General features: G+C 45.4%; 1 protein-coding gene across 2 annotated transcripts in view; it reads right to left on the bottom strand.

Annotated features, from left to right (window-relative positions):
• Positions 1–10,175: 10,175 nt before the first annotated feature.
• Bap55 (Brahma associated protein 55kD) overlaps positions 10,176–22,357 on the bottom strand; it is a 114,083-nt gene continuing 101,901 nt past the window's right edge. For both annotated transcript variants that reach the window (XM_068391090.1, XM_068391089.1), the window contains exons 5-7: positions 19,533–19,712; positions 11,845–12,114; positions 10,176–11,137 (exon numbers count right to left, since the gene is read on the bottom strand). In XM_068391090.1, coding sequence (XP_068247191.1) covers positions 10,736–11,137; positions 11,845–12,114; positions 19,533–19,712 — 852 coding nt within the window. In that variant the 3' untranslated portion in view covers positions 10,176–10,735. The remainder of the gene's footprint in view (positions 11,138–11,844; positions 12,115–19,532; positions 19,713–22,357) is intronic.

The raw sequence follows: 22,357 nt of genomic DNA, 5'->3' as shown, positions 1-22,357 counted from the left end.
TCCCTAGGGAAGCGGAGCATAGCGAACGGCATGAGATTACCTCCTGTTGTGCCCTACCTTTCCTTGACACTAGTTAAGCCAAGGAAACACACACTTGCGCTCCTTCGGGGACACATCCCTTCTTGAAAGATGCATCGAGGTTCTTCGACTTGGCGCAGGCAGTGAGGCATGCAGTCTCAGGACCGTCCAATGCTCCTCTGATAGTACCACCTCCAGGTACACCTACCATCCTGGAGGCTTCGAGTTCCACCAAGAGGAGTGGTGTCCCGTTTGACTCTAAGCATAGCAATGCGACTAAGCAGATTACTCCTCCAACGGTACCCCATCTTCCTTTCCCGTAACGGTCCTCCAGGTACCGAGACCTCGAACGTTGGTCAGAATCCTGCATGGGAAAGATTGGGCAGCGTTCCCATCACACCACAAGAGTAAACAGGATCTTTGTACTTCCACTCCTTCAGGGAATTCAGTTAATCCCAGGACAAGCAGAGAATAGAGACAGACAAAATGGAGCCTTCTGCTTTGGCAGCAGTGGCACCTCACCCTCCTTTCGCTCCCTCCAATGGTGTAAGACCTAAGGAGGCAGAAGGGAAGGAGAGCTCCTCTCTAGTCTTAAACTTCAACATCCACCTGTGAGAGAGGAAAGTCTGTTGGTTCCTTCGTCCGGCTCCATATGACCAGAGGACAGTGGCTCACTCGGAGACCGCATTCCTCACCAAGACAGACTAATATTGACGGCTGTGGCCCTCCCTGGCCTGCTATGGGTACAAGCTCGTAGGAGGAAGAACCCTCTGACGATGGCTCAAGAGCATTCTGATAGGGTGCTGTTTAAGTCCGCCAGCCCTAAGATCTTCCCCTTGGAACAGAGAGGCAGACGTCTTTCTCAAAGTTCTTCCCTGTATAAGAAAGATCAATTCCTTGGGGGGGGGGGGGGGTGACAGATAGAGTTCCAGCTGAGGGGAAGGGCACTGTCCTAGCCCTCTTCTATAATACTCCTGGGCCCACCAAGAGTAAGGTAGCTTTGTCCTGGTCTATGGGGTCAAGGCGGTAGAGAAGAGGGCTTATGCCCCACTGGCAGGAGCATCACAGTCCTTCATCTGTTTTGCTCACTCCACCTGCACCATATGCATGGTAGAGGAAGTACTATGAGATCGTGGATGAAGACCCTTCTCCACTCTCCATTTTGCAATCGGTTTCATGATTTGATTACTGGTTAGTGTCTGTGAGCTACCTATTCAAGAACAAGGATTTCTCTGGCCAGAAGAGGGAATCCATTTCTGTCTTCCTTGTCTCGGGTGCCTGGAATATAAGAGTTAATGACCCATAACATTTTTAACCAGTGTAACAACTGGGTTTTGAAAAGATGCAATGCAGTTTTCTCAAAATTCCAGTGGCAGGTACCTAGCAGGGAGGCAATGAAGTTTTACAACTCCTCAATGTATCGCCCCTTCCTCTTCAATGTGGAGGACATTGAGACAGATGGAGGAAGGCGAGCCAGGATTCATCCATACTTCAAAGAGCCACTTCCGCAGCTATCATCTCCAAAGTGTCAAGGTCACGTGAAAGGATCACAACCCTAGAATCAGGCAGCACAACAGCAAGGTTCAAAGCAGCCTATGCACGTAGTGTAGAGATGTCAGGAACATGGAGACCATTGCGCGCGGAAGTCGAATGTGGAGACTAAGCATATAAAAAAAGTCAGAAATGTGGTCATCCATGTGAAATTCTATTCGTAGAATCCAGATCCAGATGCTAGTAGCATAGAGTAGAGTGACTGGTAGTAAATTCTTGGTGCAGTATATCATTGTCTCTCCCTCAGGCAGAGGAACTGTCGGATTTACTGGACTCCTTGTGTTTACTTTTTCTTCTTCACATGTTGCAATAAAGTTGACTTTTTTCTTCACATGTTGCATTAAAGATTAAGTGAAGGAAAGGAAGGGAGAACTTGAAGTTTGTCTTCTCCAGGGTTGTGCAGGCTAATGACAACTCTCGTGGGGGAGGAGGCTAAACAGCACAGTCAGGCAATGGGTCCTTAGTGCCTTCCAAGATTGGCACAGAGAAGAAAATAGTACAACGACCTGCCCTTTACACCCAATGGTGGAAGAACTCTTCGATGAAGCACCAGCTGTATTAAGGGAAAGCCTACTTCCATTGGTTCATGTTATTGTTACAGTATGTGGCCCCACACACTATGGATAGAACAGCACCAGACAGGAACAAGTATGCTTGACCATTTATTCAATCTGAAATAAAATAAAAACATTAAAACAGCCCCCACAGGACGCCTTGAAGTACATCTGTACAATGGCGGCTGATGTCTAAGTGAAGGTTACGCCTACCCGCCACCCACTACTACTAATACTGCCTTGTTAAAAGTTTCAATGGCCATTCCAGCTTCACAAAGTCATACATACATACATATACCAAAGGCACTTCCCCCAATCTTGGGGGGTAACCGACATCAACAAGAAACAAAACAAAAAAAGGGGACCTCTACTCTCTACGTTCCTCCAGCCTAACCAGGGACTCAGCCGAGTTCAGCTGGTACTGCTAGGGTGCCACAGCCCAACCTCCCACATTTCCACCACAGATGAAGCTTCATACTCCTGAGTCCCCTACTGCTGCTACCTCCGCAGTCATCTAAGGCACCTGAGGAAGCAGCAGGGTCTACCGGAACTGCGTCACAATCGCTCGTCATTCATTCCTATTTCTAGCACGCTCTCTTGCCTCTCTCACATCTATCCTCCTATCACCCAGAGCTTTCTTCACACCATCCATCCACCCAATCCTTGGCCTTCCTCTTGTACTTCTCCCATCAACTCTTGCATTCATCACCTTCTTTAGCAGACAGCCATTTTCCATTCTCTCAACATGGCCAAACCACCTCAACACATTCATATCCACTCTAGCCACTAACTCATTTCTTACACCCGTTCTCACCCTCACCACTTCGTTCCTAACCCTATTTACTCGAGATACACCAGCCATACTCCTCAGACACTTCATCTCAAACACATTCAATTTCTGTCTCTCCATCACTTTCATTCCCCACAACTCCGATCCATACATCACAGTTGGTACAATCACTTTCTCATATAGAACTCTCTTTACATTCATGCCCAACCCTCTATTTTTTACTACTCCCTTAACTGCCCCCAACACTTTGCAACCTTCATTGACTCTGACGTACATCTGCTTCCACTCCACCATTTGCTGCAACAACAGACCCCAAGTACTTAAACTGATCCACCTCCTCAAGTAACTCTCCATTCAACATGACATTCAACCTTGCACCACCTTCCCTTCTCGTACAGCTCATAACCTTACTCTTACCCACATTAACTCTCAACTTCCTTCTCTCACACACCCTTCCAAATTCTGTCACTAGTCGGTCAAGCTTCTCTTCTGTCTGCTACCAGTACAGTATCATCCGCAAACAACAACTGATTTACCTCCCATTCATGATCATTCTCGCCTATGAAAAGGTTGAAGATTTGTATAACATGCAGGAACAAATATCAAATTAGTACTGAAAAATGATATTTTGATTATAAAATAAATTTTTGAATATACTTACCCGGTGAATATATAATAGCTGACGTCTCGTACGGCTCGACAGATACCAAAAAACTCGCGAGCGATCGCCGTGAAGATTGCGGGTGTGACCACCAGCGCCGACTATCGGCCAGATACCGCATATACTTGTCAAGTTCTCTAGTTCTTCTCAGTCCGCTGGGTCTCTATCGGGGAGGAAGGGAGGGCCTTTAATTTATATATTCACCGGGTAAGTATATTCAAAAATTTATTTTATAATCAAAATATCATTTTTAAATATTAAACTTAGCCGGTGAATATATAATAGCTGATTCACACCCATGGTGGTGGGTAGAGACCAGTATTAATGCAATAAAGGCGTATATGCTCATGAGTTTTTGACAATTATATCATAAAAAAACCCACTTAAATATAGGTACCTGGTAAGGAAGCTGACTCGACGATTACTCTGCCTTATTAGTCCGCTTTCCTCACGAAGCCCAGCCATCCTCTCAGGATGCTGAAAGACTCCCAGGAGCTGTTATATCCAGGCCGACCACCCATACAACAGGACCTCATCAATACCCTTAATCTGGGTGCTCTCAAGAAACGACATTTGACCACCCGCCAAATCAAAAAGGATGCGAAAGACTTCCTAGTCTTCCGTACAACCCAAGACAAGATTAAAAACATTTCAAGAGAAGATTAAAAGGATATTGGGATTAAGGGAATGTAGTGGTAGAACCCTCACCCACTACTGCACTCGCTGCAACGAATGGACCCAGGGTGTAGCAGTCCTCATAAAGAGTCTGGACGTCTTTTAAGTAAAATGAAGCGAACACCAACTTGCTCCTCCAAAAAGTCGCATCCATAATACTTCGCAGAGACCTGTTTTGCTTAAAAGCCACCGAAGTTGCTATCGCTCTCACTTCGTGCGTCTTGACCTTAAGAAAACAACGATCTTTCTCACTTAAATAAGAATGTGCCTCCTGGATTAAAAATCTAATAAAGTACGATAAAGCATTTTTAGACATGGGCAATGAGGGCTTCTTAACGGAGCACCATAAGGCCTCAGAACCACCTCGTAAAGGTCTAGTACGAGCTAAATAAAACTTAAGAGCTCTAACTGGGCACAGTACTCTTTCAACCTCGTTGCCTACGATTTCTGACAGGCAAGGTATATCAAAGGATTTAGGCCAAGGACGAAAAGGCAGTTCATTCTTGGCCAAAAAACCAAGTTGAAGCGAACATGTGGCTTTATCTGTAGAGAAGCCGATGTTTTTACTAAAGGCATGGATCTCACTGACCCTTTTAGCCGAAGCCAAGCACACCAAAAAAAGTGTCTTTAGGGTGAGATCCTTCAGGGAGGCTGAATGCAATGGCTCAAACCTGTCGGACATTAAGAACCTTAGGACCACGTCTAAGTTCCAAGCAGGAGTTGACATACGACGCTCCTTAGAGGTCTCGAAGGACTTAAGAAGATCTTGGAGATCTTTATTATTTGACAGATCCAACCCTCTATGTCTGAACAGAGGCCAACATGCTCCTGTAGCCCTTAATAGTGGGAGCAGAGAGGGAGCGAACATTTCTCAGATGCAGGAGAAAGTCTGCAATTTGGGCTACAGAGGTACTGGAAGAGGAAATAGAGGATGACTTGCACCACTCTCTAAAGACCTCCCACTTCGACTGGTAGACCTTGATAGTAGATGATCTCCTAGCCCTCGCGATCGCTCTGGCTGCCTCCTTCGAAAATCCTCGAGCTCTTGAGAGTCTTTCGATAGTCTGAAGGCAGTCAGACGAAGCGCGGGGAGGCTTTGATGAAGACTCCTTACGTGGGGCTGCCGTAAGAGATCCATCCTTAAAGGTAGACTCCTTGGAACGTCTACCAGCCATTGAAGTACCTCTGTGAACCACTCTCTCGCGGGCCAAAGGGGAGCAACCAACGTCAACCTTGTCCCTTCGTGAGAGGCGAACTTCTGCAGAACCCTGTTGATGATCTTGAACGGCGGGAATGCGTAAGCGTCCATGTGAGACCAGTCCAGCAGAAAGGCATCTATGTTGGCCGCCTCTGGATCTGGGACTGGAGAGCAATAGGTCGGGAGCCTTTTGGTCAATGAGGTCGCAAAGAGGTCTATGGTGGGCTGACCCCAAGTCATCCAAAGACTCTTGCACACGTCCTTGTGGAGGGTCCATTCTGTGGGGATCACCTGACCTCTCCGACTGAGACAGTCCGCCAAGACGTTCAATTTCCCCTGGACGAACCTTGTCAACAGTGAGATGCCTCGATCTTTTGACCAGATGAGGAGGTCCCTTGCGATGACGAACAGTGTGTGGGAGTGAGTGCCTCCTTGCTTGGAGATGTACGCCAAGGCTGTGGTGTTGTCCGCATTCACTTCTACCACTTTGTTTCGGAGAAGACTCTCGAAACTCGTCAAGGCCAAGTGAACAGCCAACAGCTCCTTGCAGTTGATGTGAAGGCTCCTCTGATCCGACGTCCAAAGACCCGAACATTCCAGACCGTCCAGAGTCGCTCCCCAACCCAAATCCGACGCGTCTGAGAATAACACGTGGTTTGGGTTCTTGACCGCCAGGGACAGACCCTCTCGAAGACCTATGTTGCTGTCCCACCAGTTCAGGCACGTCTTTACTGGTTCGGAGATCGGGATTGAGACAGCTTCCAAAGTCTTGTTCTTGTCCCAATGGGAATCTAGATGGAACTGGAGAGGGCGAAGGTGAAGTCTCCCTAGAGAGAGAAATTGTTCCAGGGATGACAGCGTCCCTAGGAGGCTCATCCAACTTCTCACTGAGCAACGGTCTTTTTTTCAGCATGAGGCGGACTTTGAGCAAGGCTTGATCTATCCTGGTGGCAGACGGAAAAGCCCGAAAAGCTAGACTGCGAATCTCCATCCCCAAAATAGAGAATCGTTTGGGAGGGATTCAGCTGAGACTTCTCTAAGTTCACTAACAGTCCCAACTCCTTTGCAAGATCCAACGTCCATTGAAGGTCCTGCAGACAGCGATGACGGGACGACGCTCTGAGCTGCCAGTCGTCCAGGTATAGGGAGGCTCGAATCCCCGATAAATGAAGAAATTTTGCCACATTTCTCATGAGCCTCGTAAAAACAAGAGGAGCAGGGCTGAGGCCGAAGCACAGTGCTCGGAATTGGTACACCACATTCCTGTATACAAACCTCAGATACGGTTGAGAATCCGGGTGTATAGGAATGTGGAAGTACGCATCCTACAGGTCGAGAGAGACCATCCAGTCTCCCTCTCTGACCGCTGCTAGGACGGACTTCGTGGTCTCCATCGTAAATTTTGTTTTGACAACAAAAACGTTGAGCGCACTGACATCCAGCACCGGCCTCCAACCTCCTGTATGCTTTGGGACTAGGAAGAGACGGTTGTAAAATCCCGAAGATTGAAGGTCCGAGACTTTCACCACCGCTCCCTTCTCTAGCAATTGAGACACCTGCAGTTGTAGTGCCTGTCTCCTTGACTCCTCTCGATACCTGGGAGAGAGGTCTATAGGAACTTTTACCAAAGGAGGTCTCCGTACAAACGGTATTTTGTACCCCTCCTTGAGCAACAACACAGACTCTCGGTCTGCACCCCTCTTCTCCCAGGCTTGCCAGAAGTTGTTCAGTCTGGCCCCTACCGCTGTCTGAGGACGTGGGCAGTCAGACTCTGCCACGGGAGGACTTGGATCCTCTCCTCTTGCCTCTTTTACTGTGGGCACGAGCGCCTCCCTTACTGGGGGCTCTGCCACGAAAGGGCGGGATAAACCTAGTTGCTGGGGTATCGAGCTTGGGCCTTACGACATAAGATGATGAAGGAGCAGCCTTGCGTGCCGACGTAGCCGTCAGGTCGTGGGTATCCTTCTGCACCAGAGAAGCCGCAATATCCTTAATCAACTGCTGAGGAAACAAGGCAGATGACAACGGGGCAAAGAGAAGCTCCGACCTTTGGCAGGGAGTTACTCCTCCCGAGAGGAACGAGCAAAGAGTCTCCCTCTTCTTAAGGACTCCTGCCGTAAAGGTAGCGGCGAGCTCATTAGAGCCATCACGGATAGCTTTGTCCATGCAGGACATAATAAGCACGGAAACATCACGGTCGGCTGAAGAGATCTTCCTGCTCAAGGCTCCCAGCGACCAATCCAAGAAGTTAAAAACTTCGAAGGCCCTGTAAACCCCTTTGAGGAGATGATCAAGGTCCGAGGAGGACCAGTACACTTTAGAGCGTCTCATGGCCAGGTGACGGGAAGAGTCTACGAGGCTTGAGAAGTCTCCCTGGGCAGAGGCAGGAACTCCCAAGCCGAGAACTTCTCCCGTGTCATACCAGACGCTCGCTCTAGAAGCCAGTTTAAAAGGGGGGAAAGCAAAGGCTGTCTTCCCCAAACTCCTCCTGGTGATCAACCAATCCCCTAGCAAACGCAAAGCTCTCTTAGAAGAGCGAGAGAGCACTAGCTTAGTAAACGACGGCGTCGAAGTAGCTAGGCCTAGCGTAAACTCTGACGGAGGCGAACGAGGAGCAGCAGTTACAAAATGGTCAGGAAACAGATCTTTAAAAATCAACATGATCTTTTTAAAATCCAGAGAGGGCTGGGCAGCTTTAGGCTCCTCTCCTACTGACAAAGTCCCCAAAGGAATATCAGTTGGAAGGGGATCAGCGACTTCCTCATCCGACAGAACTTCGTCCGACAACTGCCGAGTCTCATGAAAAGGAGAGACCTTCCGAGGCGGCAACGCTTGACAGGCAATGTCAGCAAGCAAAGGAGCAGCAGAGGAAGAAGAGGAAGCGACGTCACGCCGCTGCTGAAAGGACTGAAATCCCTGAGACTGACCAACAACAACAGCTGAAGTTGATTGACGCTCGACATCACGTCGGAACTGCATTGACTGCATAGTCTGAGCAGGCAAAACAACCTCCGACTGCGGTGACTGACGCTCAACGTCACGTCGAGGCAACGGAGCCGGTCGGCGAACGTCAGTGCGGGGCTGCGGCGGAAGCAGCTGAACGTCAGTACGAGACTGCAGCAAGGGAGGATCCACGTCACGTGACTGACGTGAAAGACTACTGACATCGCGTTTCAAAGTACTAGAAACGTCAGCACTTACGTCAAACGGACGAGTGAATACTCGTTTGGGCGGCTGACAGCCAGAGTCTCGTTCAGCGCAATGGCGACTCGAAAGCAAAGGATCATCGCGAACCTGCTCAACGTCATACTCTTCCATAAGGGAGGCAAGCTTAGACTGCATGTCCCGCAGGACAACCCACTTCGGATCAACGGGAGTCGGAACGGGCTGTGACGTCGGTAACGTCTGTGTTGGCAAAACACTGCCTCTACCGCGACCCTCGGACCCCGTGTTACGCTTGCGCTTAATAGGTGAACAGTCTTCGACGACTGCAAAAGGTCAGAGCTGTCCCAATGGCTACAGCCAGGACGCTGGACCTGTCCTGAAGGGACTGACTTTCGCTTCAAGGGTCTAGAAACCTTGCGCCAAGGTTTCTTGTGCAATAAGTCATCGGAGGATGAGGAGAACACAGTCTCACCTGTCTTATGGTAAGGGCGATCTTGACGAGAAACGTCCGATACCAAAGAGGGAACGTCTGTACGTTGGTTAACGCCTCTCGTCCCCTTAAGTCCTACGACATTACTTCTCCCTGGTGCAGGGGAGTCTGAAAGAGGTCTCGGACTAGGGGAGCGACAAGCACGAACAGACGAACCCTCGGTCGCAACACTAAATACACTTTGCGCACTTATCACTTTATCACTACGATTTTCTGTTTTACCACTCTGACACTTCAACAACTTAACATCTGACATGAGTTGGTTACGGTCCGATGCTAAGGACTCAACTTTTTCGCCTAAAGCTTGAATCGCTAGAAACATATCCCGCATGGACGGTTCATGAGTGCTAGGAGGGGGTTCAGGAACAACTACTACAGGGGAAGGATTAGGTTCAGGGGCATGGGAGGAGGAAAATTCCAAAGACCTAGAGGAGCTTCTCCTCACCCTATCTCTCTCAAGCTTACGAGTATATTTGTCATACTCAAGCCAGTCGAATTCCGACAAGACCACGCACTCATCACACCGATCTCCTAATTGGCAGGATTTACCCCGGCAATTAGAACAAACGGTATGTGGGTCGATAGAGGCCTTGGGAAGACGTTTGTTGCAATCCCTCGCACACTTGCGATATTTAGGTTCAGGGATAGGAGAAGGGTCAGCCATATTGAACAATCAGAGAAAATCCAAGTCAAAACCAAAGTCATCAACAATAAACACCAGCCAAAAAAAGGGTTTCAAGAGTTTAATTGAAGAAAAAACACCCGTCACAGTGAAAGCCAATAAACAACCAAAATAAAGTACTTCACCAAATAGGTCGAAAACTCAAGGTCATAAGCGAGCGGAACCAACTTGTCGACAAGACCGACAGAGAAGAACTGGAGAACTTGACAAGTATATGCGGTATCTGGCCGATAGTCGGCGCTGGTGGTCACACCCGCAACCTTCACGGCGATCGCTCGCGAGTTTTTTGGTATCTGTCGAGCCGTCCGAGACGTCGGCTATTATATATTCACCGGCTAAGTTTAATATTTAAAATGAAATAATTACCTTTAGTATAGAAGTGATCAACATCTTTTGATTAGAAATATCCTTTTATTTGTAAGCGCCTTCAAACATTCATACAGTTTTCCAAATCTTACATTTCAGCTCCTCCCAATACTGGACAGTCAAAACTTTAGCTGGGCGATATTTAACTGTACTGAACATCACTTAAAAAACCTAAAGATAAACTTAAAATAATTCATCTGAAGATTCCCAATGACATAAAATGATTCAGGTACATATTTACAAGTCTGAGAGTCCTTGCAATTAAGTCTCCTCATCCACCTCACACAACATATATATATATATATATATATATATATATATATAAAGAACATTGGTATGAAAAATTTAAAAATTACAAAATTGAAAAATATTTTGGTATTAAAGAGGGATAATTACTACAAGTATGTCTTTCACAAAGGATTGTTCTTTTCAAATTTTGTGGAATGCCATTCTCACCAAATACCTTTTGATACCTTATAGACATAATTAAATAAAATAATCGATTAAAACCGTTCAATCTGCAAATAGTCCAAGTGCAGTTCATTTGTGTAATAATGTCCAAGTCTCAGCACTTTCATTTCTACTTTACGGACACTTACGATCCACCTGAGATTTTCCAGATTCATCGTATTCTTGTTTACTAATCCACATTTGTTGGAAAGATCCAAGGGAAGCTAATATTGACCCACCAATCCAAGACCCAAACCTTCTTTCCGTAGATCCTGTTGCTGCTATCAATTTAAATCTCATGTTTGGTGGGGTTCGACTAGATAAATCTCGATTAAGTCTCTCCACATATCCATTCAAAAGTGAGTTTCCACCAGTAACTATAACTCCTGAATACAAACTTGGCCTCAAGTCTATGTCACACAATCCTATGCTAGTGGAGACAACATGCGACATTCCAAGCATGGTGGATCCAACACCCTTTATATAGCTTGGATCAAAGAGGCTCTCTGTTATCTTGTATCGTTCAATGCCATATTCCTGAAAATAAAAAGGGTATCAATTCTAACATAAAAAATAAGGAACCATTAATTTTACAGGTAAAAATATTCAGTTAATAGCAAACTAACTAAGTGCTAAATATAACTTAAAACTATGTTGACTTCTTTCAACACTAAAAAGGTATGTACGGTGGGGTTTTGGGTAAAGAATTGCATTGCATTTCTATCACCTAAAACCCCTGTTTAGCATTAAAAAATTACCAACGTCTCATTATCACTTATGTTAAATAACTACAGCAGGGTTTAAAGATGTCAAAACTTTCATATATGTATATCATCATAAGAGTAGAAAATGCTTATCTGGTTTATTACATGCAATCCTAGATTTTTCTACATTTTCACTAATAGCAATAAAGCATTTGATGCATTAATAGATTCACTGAGGGTGAAATCACAATGGTTTATACAATAAGAGTATATAGATTTCATTATAAAACAATTCAGAGCAGTTTAGAAGAAACTGTATGTGATATTAGATGGACCAATAAAAAGGTTAGGATATAATTAAGAGATAAAAATTTCTGGAATAAAAATACGGGTACGAGTGGCTGATATTAACATTGAATAGTGGTTGTAAAGTAAATTCATCAAACAAAAGACAAAATGGCCCAACTTCTAATGTAGAAAGGTAATAAAGTCATCAAATATCTACAAGAAATTGCATAACTGAAAAATTAAAACACTTACAGAATTATACCCAGATGGGAACTCGTAAGGCTCTGTGGGTATACTTGTAATAGCATCCTCTTCATAAGGATTTTCCGAGCAATGCAACATCGTCTGCTGGAAGTCTCGGACTACCTCTCGCTTCATGTAATTGTGCCATGACGTCGTCACTTCAGGAAGACCATTTTTCTTGACCCACTTTGGTCTGTCTCCTTCCTTCACTATTTGTTTGTCTGCTATCATGTAAGAAGGAACAACATCCACGCCAGTTTCCTTCAGAAAACTGTTTGCCTGAAAAATGGTTACCATACATTTAACACTTTTTATGTTTCAATACATGTCAAAATTATATGGTCTATAAGATATTGCACAATAAAAGTGTAAACATGTCCAAAGGATTCAATTTTGTTTTTCCTGTAATCAATTTATGGAATGACCTTTCTAGTCATGAAGCTGAATCATTGCAACTTCAAAATTCAAAGACAGTAAAATGTTATTTTTATTAATAAAATAAATTTTTGAATATACTTACCCGATAATCATGTAGCTGTCAACTCCGTTGCCCGACAGAATTCTATGGAGGGATACGCCAGCTATCACAATACTAGAAGGGGGTGTATTTACCAGCGCCACCTGTGGCCAGGTACTCAAGTACTTCTTGTTGACACCTCCTCAATTATTCCTCGGTCCACTGGTGCTCTATGGGGAGGAAGGGAGGGTCGATTAAATCATGATTATCGGGTAAGTATATTCAAAAATTTATTTTATTAATAAAAATAACATTTTTCAATATTAAACTTACCCGATAATCATGTAGCTGATTCACACCCAGGGGGGTGGGTGAAAACCAGTGTACAAGATTAAAGGATAGCTAAGTATCCCATATTTCATATAATCAGTTATCCACAATAACAATGAAATAATAAGTACCTGGTAAGGAAGTCGACTTGAACCGTTACTCTGCCTTTAATAAGATCGTCTTCCTTACTGAGCGCAGCGTTCCTCTTGGGAGGCTGAATCAACTCAAAGGTGCTAAAGTATACAGGGCTGCAACCCATACTAAAGGACCTCATCACAACCTTTAACCTTGGCGCTTCTCAAGAAAGAATTGACCACCCGCCAAATCAACAAGGATGTGGAAGGCTTCTTAGCCGACCGTACAACCCATAAAAAGTATTCAAGAGAAAGGTTAAAAAGTTATGGGATTATGGGAATGTAGTGGCTGAGCCCTCGCCTACTACTGCATTCGTTGCTACGAATGGACCCAGGGTGTAGCAGTACTCGTAAAGAGACTGGACATCTTTGAGATAGAATGATGCGAACACTGACTTGTTTCTCCAATAGGTTGCATCCATAACACTCTGCAGAGAACGGTTCTGTTTGAAGGCCACTGAAGTAGCCACAGCTCTCACTTCATGTGTCCTTACCTTCAGCAAAGCAAGGTCTTCTTCCTTCAGATGAGAATTTGCTTCTCTAATCAGAAGCCTGATGTAGTAAGAAACTGAGTTCTTAGACATTGGTAGAGAAGGCTTCTTGATAGCACACCATAAGGCTTCTGATTGTCCTCGTAATGGTTTTGACCTTCTTAGATAGTACTTAAGAGCTCTAACTGGGCAAAGTACTCTCTCCAGTTCGTTCCCCACCATGTTGGACAGGCTTGGGATCTCGAACGACTTAGGCCAAGGACGGGAAGGAAGCTCGTTTTTAGCCAAAAAGCCGAGCTGCAAGGAACATGTAGCCGTTTCAGATGTGAAACCTATGTTCCTGCTGAAGGCGTGGATCTCACTTACTCTTTTACCTGTTGCTAAGCACACGAGGAAAAGAGTTTTTAATGTGAGGTCCTTAAAAGAGGCTGATTGGAGCGGTTCAAATCCTGATGACATTAGGAACCTTAGGACCACGTCTAGATTCCAGCCTGGAGTGGACAACCGACGTTCCTTTGAGGTCTCAAAAGACCTAAGGAGGTCCTGTAGATCTTTGTTGGAGGAAAGATCCAAGCCTCTGTGGCGGAAAACCGCTGCCAACAAACTTCTGTAACCCTTGATCGTAGGAGCTGATAGGGATCTTACGTTCCTTAGATGTAACAGGAAGTCAGCAATCTGGGTTACATTGGTACTGGTTGAGGAAAACTGCATTGGCCTTGCACCAGCTTCGGAAGACTTCCCATTAAGACTGATAGACTCTGAGAGTGGATGTCGTCCTTGCTCTGGCAATCGCTCTGGCTGCCTCCTTCGAAAAGCCTCTAGCTCTTGAGAGTCTTTCGATAGTCTGAAGGCAGTCAGACGAAGAGCGTGGAGGTTGGGTGTACCTTCTTTACGTGAGGTTGACGCAGAAGGTCCACTCTAGGAGGAAGAGTCCTGGGAACGTCGACCAGCCATTGCAGTACCTCAGTGAACCATTCTCTCGCGGGCCAGAGGGGAGCAACCAACGTCAGCCGTGTCCCTTTGTGAGAGGCGAACTTCTGAAGTACCCTGTTGACAATCTTGAACGGCGGGAATGCATACAGGTTGAGATGGGACCAATCCAGCAGAAAGGCATCCACGCGAACTGCTGCTGGGTCTGGAATCGGAGAACAATACAAGAGGAACCTCTTGGTCATCGAGGTAGCGAATAGATCTATGGTTGGCTGACCCCACAGGGCCCAAAGTCTGCTGCAAACATTCTTGTGAAGGGTCCACTCTGTGGGGAAGACCTGACCCTTCCGGCTGAGGCGATCTGCCATGACATTCATATCGCCCTGAATGAGCCTCGTTACCAGCGTGAGCTTTCGATCTTTTGACCAAATGAGGAGGTCCCTTGCGATCTCGAACAACTTCCTCGAATGAGTCCCTCCCTGCTTGGAGATGTAAGCCAAGGCTGTGGTGTAGTCGGAGTTCACCTCCACCCCCTTGTTAAGCTGGAGGGACTTGAAGTTTATCAAGGCCAAATGAACTGCCAACAACTCCTTGCAATAGATGTGAAGTGTCCTTTGCTCCTGATTCCATGTTCCCGAGCATTCCTGTCCGTCCAGTATCGCACCCCAGCCCGTGTCCGATGCGTCCGAGAAGAGACGGTGGTCGGAGGTCTGAACAGCCAAAGGTAGACCTTCCTTGAGAAGAATGCTGTTCTTCCACCACGTTAGAGTAGACCTCATCTCTTCGGAAACAGGAACTGAGCCCGTCTCTAGCGTCATGTCCTTTATCCAGTGAGCAGCTAGATGATACTGAAGGGGGCGGAGGTGGAGTCTCCCTAACTCGATGAACAGGGCCAGCGATGAAAGTGTCCCTGTTAGACTCATCCACTGCCTGACTAAGCATCGGTTCCTTCTCAGCATGCTCTGGATGCATTCTAGGGCTTGGAAGATCCTTGGGGCCGACGGACAAGTCCGAAAAGCTCGACTCTGAAGATCCATACCCAAGGAGACAATGGTCTGGGATGGAACGAGCTGAGACTCCTCAAAATTGACCAGGAGGCCCAGTTCCTTGGTCAGATCCATAGTCCATTTGAAAATCTCCAGACAGCAACGACTTGAGGGAGCTCTTAAAAGCCAGTCGTCTGACGGAGCCGGACACAAGATCATGATACTGCTGCACAGTCTGTAAACTGTCAATCATGGGCAAGCGAGGAAGTACAGTGACAACCCGAATCTGTCTAGACTGTCTGGGTCGTACAGACAACTCCTTAACGGGTTGCTGAGGTTGCCGCACTGCGTCACAACAAGTCCCTTCTGTTGGTTGTTGAACGTCTTCCCCGTGACACATTGACTCCGTAAACAAAAAATCCTCTAACAAGGACTAAGCTTGGACTGCATGTCATGCAACACAGCTCAAGGTCTATGGGAGCAGGTGTGGTAACAGACGGGATTAGCGGCTGAAGTGTAACCATTACCTTCCCTGTAAGCATGTTATGCTTAAATAAAAGTCCATAAGAGGTTATGCAGCTAAAGGCTCCCTCCAAATGACAGAGTCCTCAAGGGAATATCAGAAGGAGGGAGAAAAGAACTTTCTCATCTACAGGGACCTTATCCTAGAAAAGCTAAGTTCTCTGAGTGAGGGTTCACTGGTGCAAAGCAGCAGACTAGAAGGCAACGTTATGAAACTGCTTGACAGTCTAGTGAGTTGGCAACAACCCAAGATGTGTTGAGAAGCATGCGGTAAGGTATGCAGAGCATGATGTATGCAGAGTATGCTGTATGCAGAGCATGCTGTATGTAGAGCATGTTGTATGCAGAGCATGCTGAATGCAGAGCATGCTGTATGCAGAGCATGTTGTATGCAGAGCATGCTGAATGCAGAGCATGCTGAATGCTGAGCATGTAGTAAGCAGAGCCTGCTGTAAGCAGAGCCTGCTGAAAGGAAAGCAGAGCGTGTGCATGGCGTTTAACATTTCTCAGAAATTCCATGACCAGTGCTAGAGTGCTTTATGCATGCTTGCATGGGGTTTAAACCATGGTATGCTGAACAGCAGAGTCAGAACGAGCTGGAACAACAATAGTGTGGTTTCCTCTTCAAGACTCCGATGAGGGAACACCTGAGGCTCAGTCTGCAAAGGCTGAATAAAAGACAAGCAGAAGGAAGGCGCATGGGTGGAGGAGGCTGACTCCTAGCATGAGTGGTTGAACCCAAGGGTTGCGCTTGCTGAGCGGTTGGCGGAAGCGGAGTAGCAAGTTCCAGTTCCTGTGGTGTGAGCGGAGCGCGATGAGGAAGAGGCTGCGCAGAACAAGGTAAATGTCTCGCAAGCTGAGGCTCCTGAGGCGCAAGGCTAAGGTGTTGTGGTGCTTGCCTTATGGAGGGTTGAGCTCGCTGCAGCAAGAGCTGAGGAAACTGACTCATGGACGGGAGAGGTTGTTGTACCTCAACCGAGTGTTGCATCACTGGTGGAGCAGCAAGTGGAGGCGGAGGAAGAGAGGTATAATCCTCCTGATCCCAATGTAAAGGTTGCCTTAAGAAAGGCGGAGGCTGAACACCACAGGGAACAGCAAACTCAGCACGTGTCTCAACATCGTACGCCTGGCAGGTGGAACTGCTGGCAGGTGGTACTGCGATCAGGCGGAGCGAGTGTAGGTGGAGGGAGTGTAGGCGGAGGCGGAGGAGCAACACTCTCAGCCCGACACTCACGCATCAAGTCCGAAAGCTGTGCTTGCATGGACTGTAGTAGAGTCCACAACATCATACGCCTGGCAGATGGTACTGTGATCAGGCGGAGCGAGTGTAGGAGGAGGGAGTGTAGGCGGAGGCGGAGGAGCAACACTCTCAGCCCGACACTCACTCATCAAGTCCGAAAGCTGTGCTTGCATGGACTGTAGTAGAGTCCACAACATCGTACGCCTGGCAGATGGTACTGTGATCAGGCGGAGCGAGTGTAGGAGGAGGGAGTGTAGGCGGAGGCGGAGGAGCAACACTCTCAGCCCGACACTCACTCATCAAGTCCGAAAGCTGTGCTTGCATGGACTGTAGTAGAGTTCACAACATCGTACGCCTGGCAGATGGTGCTGCGACCAGGCGGAGCAGGTGCAGGCTGGGCGAGCACAGGCGGAGCAGGTGCAGGCTGGGCGAGCACAGGCGGAGCGAGAACAGGTGGAGGGAGTGTAGGCGGAGGAGGAGGTGCAACACTCTCAGCCCGACACTCACGCATCAAGACCGAAAGTTGTGACTGTATGGGGTCGGCAGACACTAAGTTCTGCTGAGGTAAAGCCTTAACAGCAGAGATCTGTTGTGGCAGAACCTTACTCCTCTTAGGCGGAGTGTAATCAACTGATGACTGAGGAGAGTCAGAGCTAACCCAATGACTGCATTCGGGTTGTGAACTTTAACTTCGTACGTCTGGCATAGGTCTGGACTTAACGTTTAAGAAGTCTTGAGACCTGAGACCAGCGTTACTCTGCCTTTATTTTCTCCCCTAATCTCTTCTGCAGACGAGCAAAATAAGGGCTCAATCGTCTGCGGGTGGGAGTGACGGTCTCGGTAAGACACGCCCACAACCACCGAGAATACTTCTGTGCGCCGATCAAGGCCTGCTGAACCCTTATGCCCTTCGACATTGCTTCTCCCCTGGGCTTGGGAGCTTGCAAGAGGTCCCGGACTGGGAGGACGACTGGCGCGCACAAAAGTACCCTCACGCACTAATCACTTATCACTTTGATTTCTGTTTGCACTTATTTCACTGAACTCGAAACTTTAAGTGGTTTGTACCTGAAATACGCAATTCTATCCTTTCTCAAAGTTAGTAATTGCGAAAACAGAATTACAATGTAACAGAAAAATCTAATGAAAGATAATTCAGTGGTTGGAAAGAGACTAAACACTAGATCACTCTAGAAACGTTTAGTTTCTTCCCCTAAAGAGACTAGGGAGAAGAGCAAAAAACGATAACTACGTTACTCGTACGCCTGGCAGGCTTGAATGAAACGTTTATCCTCTTTCTCCCTCCGTCTCTATCTCTCTCTCTCTCTCTCTCTCTCTTGACTTAGAACCTGAGAGAAGAGCCCAATCATATATATCGTTAAAACATATTATTGTTAAAGGAAAAAAACTGAAAAGTTCCTTTATTAGGATCAAAACCATTAAGTTAAGAAAGAATGAACAAAACGCTAGACACGGTTACTCTTACTGCAACGTGAAACCGTGAACATTCTTTCTCTATCGTAACGATAGAGGGCAAGTTGAACGTTCTGAACGTCAACAACTGCAGAGACAAAACAAAACGTTAGTTCAGCTTTGAAAACAGTACGAGACTGTCAAAGAAAATCTTTCAAACTCTGTGGCGGAAATAGCATAATATGTTAACAGGTAAAACCGAAATGACGGGCTCAAAGTTTATTAACTTCGGTAAAAGACCGCCTACTATTAGGAAGGTCGAATATAAACAAATATAAAAATTAATTTTAATGAGTTTATAATAAAAGGAAGTTAATCGAAGAGGCCTATAAGAGGCGGAGAGATATAAAATAAATCTATAACTTTTGTTAAGCAAAATTAAGAAAAAGAGTCTATACTCTCTTAGACACCAACACTTCCGTCTAAGGGAAGGGTCGGCCATTGAAAAGTGAACGAGAGTTCATACTCTCTCGTCACCAAAATTAATCAAATTAATTCCAAAAGCTAACTAAGCTAATATAGAAGTTTCCAGTAAAGCGACAGCCGAAATCAAAGAGAAATACTTCACCAAAGTCGTGACTCCAAGAACATAAGCGTATCCCAGAACGTCTTGCCGGAAGCACGACAGAGGAATAATTGAGGAGGTGTCAACAAGAAGTACTTGAGTACCTGGCCACAGGTGGCGCTGGTAAATACACCCCCTTCTAGTATTGTGATAGCTGGCGTATCCCTCCATAGAATTCTGTCGGGCAACGGAGTTGACAGCTACATGATTATCGGGTAAGTTTAATATTGAAAAATTTCTTTTCGTCAAACAGATGAGCATGAATTTAATTTCGGTTTGCTTTATCATAGTTTTTCGTTGTTTCAGCTTTACTTCTGCACTGTATTTCAATTTCTTTACTGTATTGAGATACTACCAACTGGAGCTCTTAGGTTTGAAATTTTTTGCTTATTCAACTAAGGTTGACATACTAGTAATTAAAAAAAAAAGTAATAGATAAGAATTCAGTAAGTTTGCCAACAATTTCAAACCATACTTCGAATATTTTCAGGATTCTAATGATGTCATTTTAAGTTGTTATTGTAATTTCAAATAAATATTACCTCAAACTAGAAAAATCAATTACATACTTGATTCAGAAGGAAGTCCCCACCCAGAGGTGACTTGACAATGGCATGCTGAAGAACATATCCATCATGAACTGGAATGGCTGAAGTGTGAGTAGCGCCGCTATCAAGGACGAGGCCTGTAGATCTTCCGTTGGCAAAAGCTGCTAAAACGGCAGATTTTACTAAAAAGAAGGCTGGTACCTAGAACAAAAGAAAGAGTGAATGTCTGGAAAACATTACACAATCACAAGTTCACAGAAAATTTTTAATATCACTGCACTGTTAAAAAAAATGACTTCCGGTACATTTCCAGTACAGAAGAAATGCAGTTTAGCAAAATTAGTTTCTATATACAAACCCATCAATCATATATTGGCTAACATCATCCATTTCAAAGTCTCCAGACTCTCAGTCTTTCAACCCAACGGAGGAAGTTTTGAAGTGCAAGTTCCTGACAATCACTGATGTACTGTAAGTGTATTATCAATATGTCACACAACTTCAATATTTCAGATACTTAACTGACTAATGATTATGACCTCAAAAGCTGTAGTTACAATAAATATTTGGGAATAACTTTTCCAGCAAAATGAGAAAGGTCAAACAATGGACTGTCACAACCTGGTTAAAGGATGCAATTGGTGCAAAAAAAGGCTGAATCAAAAAGTTTTCTGACTGTTCTTGCTCTCTGGCATCAGAGTTGACCTCTGCTAAAGGTTTTATTTTCATTATTAAATAGTTAAACCACTGCAGTGTTAGAATATTTCATTCACAAGGCTAGCCTCTTTGCTAAAGGAGCCACCACTGACAAAGGTGACTCAGAAGAACAACATCCATCTTCATTGTTTCAGAGAAGTGACTGATTGTGAATCTCTGCTCGTATTTTATCTGAAGTCAGACACTTATCAAATTGAGAATCTCATAGCTCTGAATCAATAGCTTATGATTCAAAGGTAGGCATGGAAATACTATTCCATAAAAAAATCCTGTTAATACTCTATGTGATAAAGCATTTAATACAGGTAAGGTTAAAAACCTATGGCACTTGAGTAGGAAAGTACCAAAGGGAACAGATGAAAAGACAAGGAAACAAAGCCATACATATATAAAGAATACTGCAAAGTGTTTTATTACTGTCTACAGAGAGCCAATATATGACTTACTGTAACTAGTATCCGTGCGAGATGAGTAAATGTTTATTAATATTATTCTTTGGTATGTGCAAATAGATTACATTACAGGTATTATTGTTTGGTATATATGGAAAGGCACATATATACAGTACAAGACCTTGTCTCTATACCTTGGAATACAGGAAACAATAAGTAATTTAAAGTAGAGTACAGAAATTTGGATTAGAATTAACAATGAAGAGTATGACCATATTGAATATAGTCTATCTATATACCAAGGCACTTCCCCCAATTTTGGGGGGTAGCCGACACCAACAATGAAACAAAACAAAAAGGGGACCTCTACTCTCTATGTTCCTTCAGCCTAATCAGGGACCCAACCGAGTTCAGCTGGTACTGCTAGGGTGCCACAGCCCAACCTCCCACATTTCCACCACAGATGAAGCTTCATAATGATGACTCCCCTACTGCTGCTACCTCCGCGGTCATCTAAGGCCCCGGAGGAAGCAGCAGGGCCTACTGGAACTGCGTCACAATCGCTCGCCATTCATTCCTATTTCTAGCACGCTCTCTTGCCTCTCTCACATCTATCCTCCTATCACCCAGAGCTTTCTTCACACCATCCATCCACCCAAACCTTGGCCTTCCTCTTGTACTTCTCCCATCAACTCTTGCATTCATCACCTTCTTTAGCAGACAACCATTTTCCATTCTCTCAACATGGCCAAACCACCTCAACACATTCATATCCACTCTAGCCGCTAACTCATTTCTTACACCCGTTCTCTCCCTCACCACTTCGTTCCTAACCCTATCTACTCGAGATACACCAGCCATACTCCTCAGACACTTCATCTAACACATTCAATTTCTGTCTCTCCATCACTTTCATTCCCCACGACTCCGATCCATACATCACAGTTAGTACAATCACTTTCTCATATAGAACTCTCTTTACATTCATGCCCAACCCTCTATTTTTTACTACTCCCTTAACTGCCCCCAACACTTTGCAACCTTCATTCACTCTCTGACGTACATCTGCTTCCACTCCACCATTTGCTGCAACAATAGACCCCAAGTACTTAAACTGATCCACCTCCTCAAGTAACTCTCCATTCAACATGACATTCAACCTTGCACCACCTTCCCTTCTCGTACATCTCATAACCTTACTCTTACCCACATTAACTCTCAACTTCCTTCTCTCACACACCCTTCCAAATTCTGTCACTAGTCGGTCAAGCTTCTCTTCTGTGTCTGCTACCAGTACAGTATCATCCGCAAACAACAACTGATTTACCTCCCATTCATGGTCATTCTCGCCTACCAGTTTTAATCCTCGTCCAAGCACTCGAGCATTCACCTCTCTCACCACTCCATCAACATACAAGTTAAACAACCACGGCGACATCACACATCCCTGTCTCAGCCCCACTCTCACCGGAAACCAATCACTCACTTCATTTCCTATTCTAACACATGCTTTACTACATTTGTATAAACTTTTCACTGCTTGCAACAACCTTCCACCAACTCCATATAACCTCATCACATCCCACATTGCTTCCCTATCAACTCTATCATATGCTTTCTCCAGATCCATAAACGCAACATACACCTCCTTACCTTTTGCTAAATATTTCTCGCATATCTGCTTAACTGTAAAAATCTGATTCATACAACCCCTACCTCTTCTAAAACCACCCTGTA

This window comes from Palaemon carinicauda, chromosome 17, assembly GCF_036898095.1.
Source record: "Palaemon carinicauda isolate YSFRI2023 chromosome 17, ASM3689809v2, whole genome shotgun sequence".
In the NCBI taxonomy this organism is placed as follows: Eukaryota; Metazoa; Arthropoda; class Malacostraca; order Decapoda; family Palaemonidae; genus Palaemon; species Palaemon carinicauda.
This window is presented reverse-complemented; position numbering and strand designations above follow the sequence as displayed.